Source organism: Eulemur rufifrons, chromosome 15 (genome assembly GCF_041146395.1).
Source record: "Eulemur rufifrons isolate Redbay chromosome 15, OSU_ERuf_1, whole genome shotgun sequence".
NCBI classification, from domain to species: domain Eukaryota; kingdom Metazoa; phylum Chordata; class Mammalia; order Primates; family Lemuridae; genus Eulemur; species Eulemur rufifrons.
In genome coordinates this window covers 102395672-102410313 of record NC_090997.1, presented here as the reverse complement: position 1 = coordinate 102410313, position 14642 = coordinate 102395672, and the positions used below count along the sequence as shown (strand labels likewise).

The window sequence follows — 14642 nt, the reverse complement described above, 5'->3', positions numbered from 1 at the left end:
CTTCTGGCAGAGGAGGGTGGGGGAAGACAGGACACTCCATGCTAATACGGCTTCGCTGCAGTGAAAGGTGTGGAATTCGTGGGAAATTGGCAAGCGACCTTCCACAACATAACGCTACCCCAAAAAATAAATAAATAATGGCCTGTCTTCCCTCTGCTACCCTGGGCTCAGGTCAACTCTATGGTACATGACGCAGGCCAGTATTTCAACCCTAAACTCTGCTCCATGACTTTTTAAAAATCAGAGTAATTATCCGTATGTTCTCAAACTTTATAAAGTATACGTTACTCGTTCCTCTCATGTAGAAAGAAGGGTTATAACATAGGCTATATATAATCCTTCTTCACTACATGGACGTCTGAATTTAGCTGCCTTTAAAGTTAACCCAGCCCACAGCACAGAATGCAAACCTTAATGCTCAGGGCCCTACTCTGCCTGCCACCAAGAAAACCCTCCCAGACCCCGCCCCTCCCTGCATGCTCTAACTACAGGGAAGGCGGGCCTCTAACTTCTGGCTGTCAGCTGTGCTGGCTGATCCACAATGCTAAGGCGGCCACCGGCAGGTGCTAGTTCTTCACAAAGGCCAATTAGGTAGACACAGGAGAAAAGTCCCTGCCTTAAGATGCTGGAGTCAAATGCTGGACAGGCACATACAGCTCTGCAAACCTAACGCCCAACTGGGGAAAAGAATATACACACACACAGCACATTCCTTTAGAGCCAAATCAGTCCTCACCTTTATGTGTTCATAGGACCAGCATTATCTCCCCTACTCCAAGAATAAGGAACACATCTTTGAGTGACCTTACACCGCATGATTTATGAACATCGTTGCTCAACGTTTGCCAACGCTCAAGGTCAGCACCATCCCTCCCGGCTTTTACACAGAAACTACAGCCTACTGAGGTCGGTGACCTTGCCTCCAGTCACAAATTCACCAAGTAGCCAAGCCAGTGTTTGAAAGAGGCCGGTCCTGCTCCAGGGCATGTGCTATCTCCACTACACTGCCATAGTAAAAAGGTCATCAACTTCAAGGGGACTTGAAGAGAAAAAGTTGTGTACTAAATTGCTGCCCTTAACTGATGATCTTGCTTCCCAGTTCACTGAGGAAACTGAAGACATTGGATCTTCCAAATTCCCAACAATCTACCAAAATCCCCCGAGGGCTCCAGGCTCCCCCTGGGGAAAAGCCAAAGTCCCAGGGCCTATGGAACCTGGCCTCTAGCTAGTCCCCTGCCTCTGGTCCCCTCCCTCCATTCTCCCAGCACCTCCAGCCACTCCAGCCACACTGGCCCCTATTGCTGTCTCTCAAACTCATCAGGCATGCTCCCTCCCAGGGTGCCTGACACATGGTCCTTCACCCTGAGTCCACGGTTCACTCACTCACCTCCTTCTGGTCTCTGCTTTAAAATGTCCTCTTAGACCAGCAGTTCAAGACCAGCCTGGCCAACATAACAAGACCTCATCTCTACAAAAAACTTTTTAAAAATTAGCCAGGCGTGGTGGCACATGCCTGTAGCCCCAGCTACTCAGGAGGCTGAGGCAAGAGGATCAGGTGAGCCCAGGAATTCAAGGCTGCAGTGAGCTGTGATCGTATCACTGCACTCCAGACTCTGTCTCAGGAAAGAACAGAAAGAAAGAAAAGAAAGAGAGGAGAGGGAGGGAAGGGGAGAAAGGGGAAGAAGGGAGGAAGAAAGAAAAAAAAAGAAAAGGAGAGAAAAAAGAGAAGAGAAGTTAAGTCCTCTTACAGAAAGGCCTAGAACAGTGGACTCACTGTAGAACAGCTCACCCCCCACCCCCGACCCTCTTTCCCTCCCTCAGTCAGGCAGTCAGGGTCCACCATGCCACTAATTTCCACCGCCTCTCTACAGGGCGGCTCCAAAAAGACAGAAAAAAAGAGATGCGCTGACTTCTCACTTTGCAGACACCAGGTGGACAGAGGGAGCCTCAGAGGAACAGTGCCGGTGACTCACCCGGAGTCGCACCCTCGGCACTTCTAGGAAACCCACTTCTTTAGCACTTCTATTCTGGTGGCCTGCTGTGTTATTTGCAGGAGGGAGTGTTGGGGGAGTTTTTTAAGTACAAAACAGCTGTTTTAAAATTCATAACTGGTTTTGGAGTAGAGAGAACCATACAGATAGCAACAAATTAATTTTACACCCAATCAAAACCCAGTGGCCAGTCTGCTCCTGAATGAGCTCCACGTCACTCGGGCACGCCTTCCTCCTGGCACACGGCAAGTGTGAAGAGCAAGGACAGCTCTGATTGCAAAGACACCTCCTAAACTTTCAACTGCAAAGGCCACTTTTCACCGTTTACACACTCCTCCATCTTTCCCTATGTCTCTCCTTCCCTCCGTCCCCTAAAACAAAACTAAGATCAAATCCTTCCACAGTTTCTGTCATTTCCCATGACTGTCCTAGTCTACGGCAGGATCTGCTCCCTCATCCAGAGGAGCACGCCCTTCGTGTGTTGGCTGAGCAATGGCGGCCCCAAGGGATCTCAAGGCACAAAAAAGGAAAAAGAGAAAGCCCACCACAGGTCTCTCGCGATCTGAAGGGCAAGTTTCACGGTCACAGGACCCAGAGGGCCTGGGATTTCCCCCACTGCGGAGGATTCACAGACACGCCCCTCGGTGCCGGCTGACACAGACAGAAACAGACATACGATGCATTGCTCTGGATACCTCAAAAAACCCAGTCAGCAGCAGTTGGGAGTGTTTGTTTGTTTCTGGTTTTTTATAGTTATACAGCAAAGTGGTGTTTGTTCTTTCCTTGTTCCCATCTACATAGACACCCTGAGATCCAGCACCTGTTCCTCCACCCTCCAGGGAAGCCTGGTAAGGTCTAAGTCAAGACAGGAGCCCCTGACTGCCGACGCCCATGCAGAAGTCGGCTGGGCCCTCCTGATGCCTACAAGAGACAAACGAGGAGGCTCTCTCTTCCTCCCCTGGACGGCGGAACCGCTGCAGCCCTCTTGCTCCCAGCTTGGACGAAGCCACTACAGGAAGGAGGGTGGGGCAGGAAAGGACGCCGGGTTAGGGTGCCTAACATATGGCACCTGGCACCCACCCAAACCCCACACCTCCCATCACTAAGTTCCTTGTTGTTCAGGGAATTTGAGCTGGGAAGGACTCCTGAAGGCTACATAACTCAGAGTCACAGAAATCTGGATGCCAAATGGACCCAGAGAATCACGTAGTCCAGTGGTTTGAAAACTTTTTTTACACAGTAGAAACCTTTCTTCCTCAAAAGGAATCTTACATGGAGTGCCAATGTATGAAACAGATGAAGAAGAAATGCTCCCTGGTTAAGGCAGAAACTCCACGACACTAACGGAGTAACACGCTAAAAAAAATAAACCACTGATCTGACACGGCAACTAACTCACAGATAAGGCAACAACTACCAGGGATGAACAGGAGGATGTACCAGACGTTCAAGTGCATTCTCATTCCTACACCGAGCCTGAGAACATGACTAGTATCCTGATTCCACACAGAAGGAAATCAAGACCTGAGAGCTTCTGTAACTTGCCCGAGGCCTGGGAAGGGAGGAGTCCAAATTCAAAACCAGGACAGTGACTTCCAAAACTAACTCCTACCTCTCTTCAGTCCTGAGCAGGAAAATAAGGTCCAGAGCAAAGAAGTGATTTGACCCACTCAGCTCAATAACCCAGATCTCCCGGCTCAGGCACACACTGCCAACAGCGACCAGCAGGGGTTCGGCAGCTGTCTCCTGGCAGGAACACGCCTGGGTGATGTTCAGCAGGACGGAAAGGACCAGCCACAGAGCAGGCCCTGCCCATCCCCCAGTCTCCTCCAGAACAATTTATAGCCAAGTTCCAACAACTGCTTCCCGCCCTGCCCTGTGCAGCTGCACAAGAGACAGCAAACGTCCCCACAGAGACTCACTGCACAGAGCGCAGCAGAATCACCAGATGACAAATCCGAACTGAAGAAACCGGGGCCAAGTAAAGAGAACTAATACAGCAATCAGGGCAGAACTTTAAACACATCTTCAGAGGGGTGCGGAAAGCTGCAGAAAGAACAGGTAGCTGTGGCTACACAGCAATGGAGACCTTGTGGAAACGGACAACAGAGAAGCCACAGAGCTTATGAACATCGGGAGCCTCGGTGAGCTGAGACACGGGAGAAGACACCTTCTCCAATCCTGTCCAAAATGGTAGCCGACACAACAATTAGAGCAACCGACAAATCAAGCAGAACAAAGAATAAGTTAGGACAAAGAAAAGCTGGGCAGCCACACAATGAATAACTTTGACACAGCCTGAGCAAGCATAAGACCGGCTGTAGTGGCGTGTGTACATGTAGTTCCAGCTACTTGGGAGGCTATGGCAGGAGGATCACTTGAGCCCAGGAGTTCAAGGTTGCTGTGAGCTATGATGACACCACCACACTCTACCCAGAGTGACAGAGTGAAACCATATCTCAAAAAAAAAAAAAAACTTTGACCCAAACAGAGAACATTTTTTCCAAACACGTAAAAGACTCCCAACTTGACTAGGTGTGAGGTCACAAGGGAAATGGCAATAAATTCCACCACATTTACTGGCCACAGTGGAAAAAAATAACTCCCCCAAAAATCCATTTACCTGAAAAAAAAAGTCTAAAAATTTAGTGGGTCCAGGAAGTTGACACGGTGTCCAAACGGAAATATACAGAACGGAAGGATGAAAAAACCATGTATCAGAACTTAGAGGTATAGTGCGCAGGAGAAAGCAGCACATAGCTTTAAATACTTTTTTTAATTATGTAAAATGATTTAAAATAAAAGATCTAAGCTTTCAATTCAAACTAGAAACAGAAAAATAATGTATTCATTGGTGCTGTTCAGCTTTCCTTTTTTCTATTTACTAACAGAGCTCAGAAATCAATAAACTGAAAATAAATGGTGAAAAAAACAAAATGCTAGTTCTTTTGAAAAAACTAATCACAGGTAAACAAATCTTTGGTAAATATAACTAAGGGGAAAAGTACACAATTAAACATCAGGAATTTTTTTAATTTACCTACAGATACATATTTTCAAAAATATAAAAGAGTAGCACGTTACATATTTACATATGAATATGTAATTAAAATGATAATTTTCCAGGAAAAAATATTACCAAAACTGACTCAACAAAAAAGTAGAAAATCTGAATGGGCAAGGTAAATAAAACTAAAACCATAATCAAAACTCCTTCCCCACTATGCTCTACCTCCTCAAAGGCATCAGGCCGAGATAGTCTTACTGGTGAGTTCTACCAAAATTTAAGGAACAAGAAAATGTTCACCACAAACAAAAATACTAAAAACTAAAAATTAAGCCCTTCCACAAAGCAAACATATTTTTGATAACAAAATCAGTCAAGAGCAGCACAGCAAAGAGAATTACAGCCCAATCTCAATTTAAAAAAACAACTGCAAACATATTACATAAAATATTAGTAAATAGAACTAAATATATTCATGGAAAAAAATTAACTTTCACCCTTCACATCAAACACAGAAATTAAATTCAAAAAACTGATCATAGGGCTAAACATAAAAGTTAAAACTATAAAACTTCTAGAAGCAAACATAGGAGAAAATCTTTCTGACCTTGGAGTAAGTAGACCAGTGGTTCTTAATTGGGCATGATTTCCCCCACCCCCCCATCATTTGAAATGTCTAGAGACATTTTTATTTGTCACAGCTGGGAATGGGGCCAGTAGAGAGCACTTTTGGCATCTAATGGGTAGAGGACAGGAATGCTATTTAACATCCTGCAATTTACAGGACAGCCCCACAACAAAAAATTATCCAGCCTGAATGTCAACAGTACTGAGGTTGAGAAATGCTGGGGCAAATTTCTTAGCAAAGATGTCTTAGGCTACAAAAGCACAAACCATTAAAAAAAAAAAAAAATGATAAATTGGAGTCCATCAAATTTTTTAAAATATCTGTTCTTGGTTGGGCACAGGGGCTCACAGCTGTAATCCCAGCACTTGGGGAGGCCAATATGAGAAAATCACTTTGAGCACAGTAGTTCAAGACTCTGAAAAAGAAAGAAGACTCTGATTCTACCAAAAAAAAAAAAAAAAAAAATCTGTTCTTCAAAGGATATCACTAAGAAAATGAAAAGGCAAGGCAAACACTGAAAGAAAATATTCATAATACACATTACATATCTAAGAAAGGGCTTGTATGCAGAAGATACAAGGAACTATTAAGGAGAAAACCCAAAAAAGTTTTCAGGAGTGGGGGAGGGAAAATATTATTTTTAAAAGACAATACAAAATCTATCCAAATGGTCAATAAGCACATGAAGATGTTCGACATCATCAGGCATTCCAACAAATACAAGAAAAGATGCTCCTTCGTGTTCAACGTCATGAGTCAGCAGGGAGATGAAAATTGAAACCACACTGAGATACCATTACAAACCCACTAAAACAGCTAAAATTAAGACTGGCAAGACCAAGTGTTGACAAAGATGTGGAACTACTGAAACTCTCATGCATTGGTGGTAGGAATGCAAATGGCACAACCACTGTGGTTTACAGTTTGACAGTCCCCATAAAGTCAGACAGCTATTTCCACTCCTCATACGCCACCCATGACCAGCTGGGGCATTACCAAGAGATCTCCGTGGCTGGGACATTCAAAGGAAGGAAAACAACAGCACCTGCAAAGGGATGGGCTACCCTCTGCCACCAGACTCAGTCCTGGAACCCTGTTGAGTCCTCTCTGCCCAGTACAATTTATAAGCCAAGATCAAAATAAAGAAGAGAACATCTAAATTCTTTTTCTCAGGCCCATCTTTTAAAAATCCCTCTGTCTATAAAACGTTGATAAAAGATGTGAAACCCAATCAGGCATTCATTTCCTGGGAATTTGTCAGGATGCTGTTCTAAGAATTAACGCATGAGGCCTAATATAATCATAATTAACAATCTTAGGCTTCTACAGACACTTACTGTTGAAAGAAATGCACACACAAATGGATGTGATCCAGGTTTAACATGTGGCCCAAATTAGGCATATAAGCATTGTTCCTTTGGAAAAACTGCAGGGAGGAAAGAAATCTCCTTAGAGACAGTAACTAAACCAATCTCAACTCCCAGCTGGCTTCATTATTCTCTTGTCCTCAATATAATAAAAACTTTTCAGCATTTATATTCAAACAATTTGGGGAAAACTTGTTATGGATAAATTTTAAAGTACTTGACTACGTAAATTTAGTTAGCCCAATGCATTATTTTATAATTATGTAAACTGTTAAAACCTAATACATTAACAATCTTGTTAACACCTAACTAAAGGGTGGAAACTTGCATGTAATATATGTAATGTGTACTTTTTACTAAGTTTAAGGCACAGGGTAATAAGTAAAGCTATTGACTAGCTAAGAGCCTTTTGGTCATTTTTGGTGGTTTTGCACAGCCTGGCCTCTGCCCCCTCTCCCCTGGGGCCCACTCTCTTCTTGCTCTCACTGGTCCTGCCCCACTGACCTTCAGACACTCCTTCCTGCCCCAGGACCTCTGCACAGGCCAGTCTCGCAGCCTGTCACACTGGCCTCAGGAAACACACTCTTTGTACTAGCACATCATCTCCTGAGAACCATCTAAGAATCACTAACTTCTTCCACAGCACAGGGCTCACCTGGCACAGCAATCCCCTTAACCCTTAAAAAACATATTATTGAGTCTTTCCAAAAAGCAAGCACTTATTTAAAATGCTGCTTCAAGCCAGATACACTTGGGGAAACTTGCCTTTGTAGTACCTGTATAATGTGCAACTTGCAGAAAGAAGGCCTCTCCACGTGCATGAATGTAGTTAGAGCTATGCTGAAATAGTTGTTTCCTTCACCCCTCCACCAATAACTGCACCAAGAATTACACCCCAGCCCAGGAGTGCTCAGAGCCAAAGCTCACACTGAAACTTTGTTCCCACAAGGTGCCGGGCAGGCACTCCTAAAGCAGGCCCAGATTTCCCTTCTTGTTGGACCTAAGGAACTGCAGATGAAAAACATCCTAAGTTGTAGGGAGCTAGGCTTGGGAGAAGAAGTTGTTTCCCCAGAAATCCAATTCTTAGAGCAAGGAGTAATCTTTTAGAGCAATGAGAATTTACTGCTTAAGCGCTAGTGAAAGCTGTATGGCGTCTGGGCACTCCAAAACCTTTGCGAGGATAATGGGTTTCTGAGGACTGCCCTAGCCACCATACCACAATGAACAAGACTGTTTTCCAGGGGAAAATGTGTTCCACATTTCAAACACCCAACTTACAGACACTTGGAACACAATCCTTCTGTACATCAGGGACGGCCTCCATGCAACCGAGGTGCAAAAACAAATGGTAATGCTTCTAGGAGTCTACTTTTCATACTCACAGTGGAGACTTGGGTAAGTTACTGACATATCAGCAAATGGATGCCCAGGAACAGAATAAAAACGTAGCTTAACACATCATGCTTTGGTGATATTTGGTAGAACTTTTAAAGCGGATTTAAAAAACGATCAGCTCACATTCCCATTCCTCACATATGTGCTAGAGTTAAGGTACTTTTAGCCAGTTTTACCTCCTAAAAATACACAGATTATTGACACACACCCCCAAGAAAAGTCTTTTAAAAGTATTTAAGGAGAGGTATCAATTTAAAACAGGAAAACACAAGAAGAACTTCACTTTGCAGGTGTTTTGTTTAGAGACTACAAGTGACTCTGGAGAAGTCTATATGAGCAACCACAGTGCAGTAACAGGCAGGGGAAACAGGTGTGTCAAAACCCACCTCTAAAGTGACGGGGAGCTTTGCTGTCCTAGGAAAATCTGGCAGAAAAACGGAACATGCCAACTTTAAAGATATTCCAAGACTACGGAGGGCACAGCTTATCATACTTCCAATGCATTATCAACCTCAGAACCCTCTTCAGTGTTTGCTAAGTTATGACCACATGTGTCAGTGCCAGAAATATGTAAAGATACAAAGGCCATTCCTACTGGACTAAGAGGTCATGTTCCACCTGGAGATGAGGTTAATGAACCAGGTTCAAGCTGTTGAGATGACTAACCTAACGCAAAAGTCAGAGCCCCCTGAATCAGCCAGAGTATCAGCCTACCCTTGAAGCCAACTTTAACCGTAACTGTTAAGAAATAAATTCCAATTTATTAACAAGACCAAGACTTCCACACCAATAGCCCAGCTGAGTTAATTTCTTATGGACGTTTTTGGTCATAGCAGCCACTATTCCAAAATATCCTCCTCTAAATGTCTGTCTCAGCCTGACCTTGCTCATGTTGCCCCCCTTTTCTCTGTATCATGCCAGTTACTAGAGCAACTATGTATCCTAGAGTAGCTAACTCGACTATAAACTATTGTGCCATAAAGTCTCCCTCAAGTCTGCCCTTCCTCTTCCAAAAAAAGGAAGGAAATAAAGGATACGGTCTTTTCAAAAGGTTTCTATTGTGGAGTCAGCCTCATTCTCCTTAGAATAATAATTTCTACAATTCTGAACACATAAGTGCTAATAAAACTCTGTAATATGAGGGAAAAATAAGAACCCCATAAACGCTGGGACAAACTCAAAGTTCAGCTCAACATACTCTAAACTTCACTTCATTCTGAAAAGTTACCATGCTATTGCCAAGGGGGAAACTGTTGACTGTTCTAAACTTTCCATCTTGCTTTTTTTTTTAACCAAAGTTGAAAAATAAATAAAAGCTGGATTTTCCATAACCCTAAACAGTCCAGAGAAGGTTGGTCAGAAAATTCCACGAATTGGAAGTTCCTCAGACCCAGGACTCCTAGCTGTCGTGGGACATTAACAGTCCTCGATAGGAATAATGGTTATACAACCGCGGTTCCCAGAGCAGGAGACTCCACTAGAATAATCCACCCCGGAGACAATGACATCATGTGAGCAACTGGACAGGAAGTCGAGCTCAGAAGAGTGAAGTCTTGAAGCCAACACAGGATGACCACCCCCCAACCCCCAATTAAAGAGGGGGAAAAGTCACCTACTGCTGGAAAGTTATTTAAAGAGAAAATGAAAACCCACATGGAAGAAATCGGTCAGCAAATGAAACCGAAAACACCCAACGCCAAGGCCACTCGCGTGGGCTCCGACGCACCGGCGAGTCTTCCCACACTGGGGCCTCCCCAAAGCCGCGCTGGTGAAACTTTGACGAAGACGTGCAGTGGGAACAAAGCGCAGCTGTAGTTCTTTCCTGCCTCCTCCAACTTTCCCAGAAGCACCGCTGCGAGGGGCAGGCACTGGGCGTGTGGCTGCCCCGCAGCGTGTCACCCGGACAGGGCAGCCGGCCGCTCGCACACAAAGCCGCCCCCGACTCAGTGACAGCCACAAGTGGCTGGGCACGGGGCTCGCGGGCCAGTGCGTCCTCCCGCGCCCCCGCCCGCGCACGCCGGACCCCCGGTCTCCCCTCCCGGCCAGCACGCACTCAACTTTCCTTGGGGCGGGACGGGCCCCAGCGTGGACTGGAAGCGACTTGGGGACCCCCGCACCTTCCCGAGCACTCCCTGCCCCCCACCACGGCCGCGCGCCCGGGGCCACCGCGAGCGACGCCTGCACCCCGGCGGGCCACCCACCTGCACAGCTCGGGGAACTCGACGGCCTCGGCCTGCGTGGCCCCCGGGGCAGCGACGAGCAGCAACAGCTGCTGCAGCAGCAGCAGCAGCAGGGAGCGCGGCGGGCGGCCGGCGGGCGCGGGCCCCAGGTGGGCGCTCCGGCCGGCGGCGGCCCCCATCGCGCCGGGCCCGAGCTGCGCGGCGGGCACTGGGCTAACGGCGCGCGACTCCGAGGGGCAGCGCCCGGGACAGGGTCGCGCCGCCAGGGCAGGCGCGGAGGGGCAGCTGGCGTCGGAACGGTAGCAGGCGCCGGAGCCCGAGGGGAGCGAGGCTCTGCTGGGCACGGCGGCGGCGGCGGCGGCGACAGCGGCGGCCCCGGAACCGCGTCACGTGACCACCGCTCAGCACCGCCCCCTCCCCGCCCCCCGCTCACGTGACCCCCTTGTTCAGGTGATCCCCGCCCGGCCGGCTCCGCCCGACTCGGGTCATGTGAGCGCGGCACGCGCGGGACAGGAAGCGGCGGCGCCGGGGCGCGGCACCAGGTGCACCGCGGGCGCGCTGCGCGTGGTAGGGGCTGCCGAGCCCCGGCCTCGGTTTTCCCTCCCGCCGCGCCCTGCTGGATCGTGGCGTGGGCGCTTCTAGCGTAGAGCAGCCGTTCCCAACCTCGCCCGACAGGGAGGAGAATAGGGAACTTGCCCCCCGTGCGCGGGCGGGAGCTGCCTCCCCACGGCCGCGCAGCGCCGGGTCCTCAGGGGTGGGGACGTCTTTCCTGCCCTGCGGGGTCAAGCCCCGGACTTGGGGGTGAACAGCCTCTGCCGGCACAGCGTCTCACGACCTTCTGTGGGATTGTGAGCTTCTGACAGCAGGAAGGCAGCCCAAATAGGGCAACGCGAAATACGCGTTAGACAAAGGTGCCAATATCAAGTGCCACTCAGCAAAGCTTTAGTGATTCTTCTGTTCACGTATCTTGAGCCAATGCTGTGTGAATGGCTGTGTGCTAGGTACAGGGAAAGTAAAAAGATAAATCTGAAAAGATTTGAACTCAAAACATTTGCTTTCTTTTAGCGCAAGTAAGATACAAAAATAATCATGGTAACATCTTTTTTCAGTGCTTATTCCATACCAGACACCGTGCTAGGCACTTCAGCATGAATCCTCAAAGACCTATGAAGTGGGAACCTCCTTATAGGTGAGGAATTGAGGAACAGGGATATGAGTAACTTACAAAGATGCTCTGAGATACGGCCAAGCTGGTATTCAAATGCAGACAAATAACGGTGACCCCATACTAGCAAACACTTGTTGAGCAACTAATCAGCAGTGGTCTGACACCATGGTTTAGCTCATTTAATCCTAATACAATCCTATGAGAGATACCTTTATTGCACCCATTTTACAGATCATGAAACTGAAGTATGTCAGAATTAAATATTAATAACTAGCCAGCCATGCAGCCAATAAGTCAAAAGGCCAGGGTTTGAGCCCAAGCCAGACAGTCCCAGAGCCTGTGACTTAGTCACTGTGCTATATTGCCAAAGAGTAATTAATACAGCCCAAGAAAGGGAAGTGGTTAGCGGCTCAGAGGGAGAGTGCGGGCCTAGACTGTGGCCGTCAAGAAAGGGTTCATGTTTTGCAACTCCAGTGCTATAATTGACACGGACACGGGTCATCAGTGGATACCAAAACCATCAGGTGAAAGATCAATATGAACCAGAATATTCACTTTGTCTCAAAGTATCACTCTCAAAGTGTATTTTTCTAATGAAGACAAAAATACATCTTCACAATGGAAAGATCCTGTAGAACCACCCTAATCAAGAGGTTAAAGTTAGTATCACCTATTTTGGGAAAAATTTGCATTTTCTGCTTTTTAAAGTGATGCAGTGAAAAATCTGCAAAAGGATAATACTTAAAAGAAGGTATAGGCCGGGCGCAGTGGTTCATGCCTGTAATCCTAACACTCTGGGAGGCCGAGGAGAGTAGATCATTTGAGCTCAGGAGTTCAAGACCAGCCTGAGCAAGAGCAAAGCACCCCCCCCCCCCCCGTCTCTACTAAAAATAGAAAGAAATTATATGGACAACTAAAAATATACATACAAAAAATTAGCTGGGCATGGTGGCACATGCCTGTAGTCCTGGCTACTCGTGAGGCTGAGGCAGGAGGATTGCGTGAGCCCAGGAGTTTAAGGTTGCTGTGAGCTAGACTGATGCCACAGCACTCTAGCCCAGGCAACAGAGCGAGACTCTGTATCTAAATAAATAAATGAAAGAAGGTATAATTATGACTGATGCAGATGTGAAATGAACATGTGTCAAAGATATTCTTTAACTCGATTAATGTGAGAACCAGTAATATGTTACAGCTGGTTCAAAAGAGAATCTAACAATATACAGATGATCAGGAATGTTGGAATGAAGTTGCTTAAGAGATGGAAGATTGGTCAGTTCCCACTGCTCAAAAGTCAACTGCATACCAAATGGACACCACTTGTGTTCCTAAAGACAAAAATCATGTGTATTACCATCAGTATTCTACAATTTACGAGTTGTAAAATACCTCAAAGACAGTGAAAGTCACAAGACCCCTGTAGAATCAGATAATCCCAAAAGGTGTGCTAGACAATACCTAGGTGTCCATTACAGTTGACCACTCACAGTTTTGGTCCATTTCAAATACTTTTATAATTTTTCTCCACCAAACATGATAGAAGTTATGTGGTATTCTTGCCAAGAAGTTTAACTTAAATCTAATTGGCATAGAACAATCTAATTCTGATTGTGAAACATTCTATAAGAAAATTAAACTAGACAATTCCAAAATGTCAATGCTCTGAAAAATAACATCCCCCCCAAAAAAGTGAGAATGCTATTCTAGATCAGGGTGGCAAACAATAGTCTATGGGTCAAACCTGACAAGGCAGCTATTTGTAAATCAAGTTTTATTGGAATTTAGCAATGCTTATTTGTTTATGTATTGTCTATGACTGCTTTTGCCTACAATGAGAGAGTTGAGTAGTTGTAACAGACAATATGGCCTGAAAAGCCTAAATCATTTTACCATCTCAGCCTCTACAGAAAAACTTTCCAACCTCTGTTCTAGATCAGTGGTTCTCAAAAGTGTGGTCTTTAGACCAGCAGCTTTGGTATCACCTGTCAGCTTGTTAAAAATGCCAATTCATGGGCCCCATCCCAACCTATTAAATCAAAATCTCTGGAGATGGGGGAGCCCCAGCAAGCTGCTCTAATGAGCTATCCAGGAGATTCTCCTGTGCATGGAAGTGTGAGAACCACTGTCCTAAATTAAAGGAGAATAAAGAGGCATGACAACAAAGTGCACCACATGATCCTTACTTGGAGCCTGGATCCCAGAATAAGGAAGGTATAAGGGACATTTGGAGATAATCGGAAAATTTTTAATATAAATTGTATATTAGAGACTCTAAAGTCAAATGTTGTGGGGCATAATTCTTCTGTATTTCATTTAAATTTTGCAACAAACCTGTGAGGAAACAGAGACTCAGAGATGTTAGTCCAAGACCCTGTCATGAGTTGAATTGTGTCCCTGAAAAAGATATTGTGGGCCAGGCACAGTGGCTCACGTCTGTAATCCTAGCACTCTGGGAGGCCGAGGCGGGAGGATCGATCAAGGTCAGGAGTTCGAGACCAGCCTGAGCAAGAGTGAGACCGTATGTCTACTAAAAAAATAGAAAGAAATTAACCGGACAACTAAAAATATATAGAAAAAGTTAGTCGGCCATGGTGGCGCATGCCCGTAGTCCCAGCTACATGGGATGCTGAGGCAGTAGGATTGCTTGAGCCCAGGAGCTTGAGGTTGCTGTGAGCTAGGCAGATGCCACAGCACTCTAGCCCGGGCAACAGAGTGAGACTCTGTCTCAAAAAAAAAAAAAAAAAAAAAAGATATTGTGAAGTCCTAATGCCCACTGCTACCAAATGTGACCTTCTTTGAAAACAGGGTCATTTTTTATAGATTACTTAAGATGAGGAGGAGAGCCCAGCCACATGAGAATGGAGGTGTGACACATCACAAGCCAAGAAGGGCCAAGGATTTTTGCC

The 14642-nt window shown here is 46.1% G+C and overlaps 1 protein-coding gene across 1 annotated transcript in view; it reads right to left on the bottom strand.

Moving 5' to 3' along the window:
* IGF2R (insulin like growth factor 2 receptor) overlaps positions 1–10747 on the bottom strand; it is a 101600-nt gene extending 90853 nt beyond the window's left edge. Inside the window, exon 1 of the mRNA XM_069487463.1 lies at positions 10590–10747. Within this exon, the coding sequence (XP_069343564.1) occupies positions 10590–10747 (158 nt within the window). The remainder of the gene's footprint in view (positions 1–10589) is intronic.
* Positions 10748–14642: the final 3895 nt, after the last annotated feature.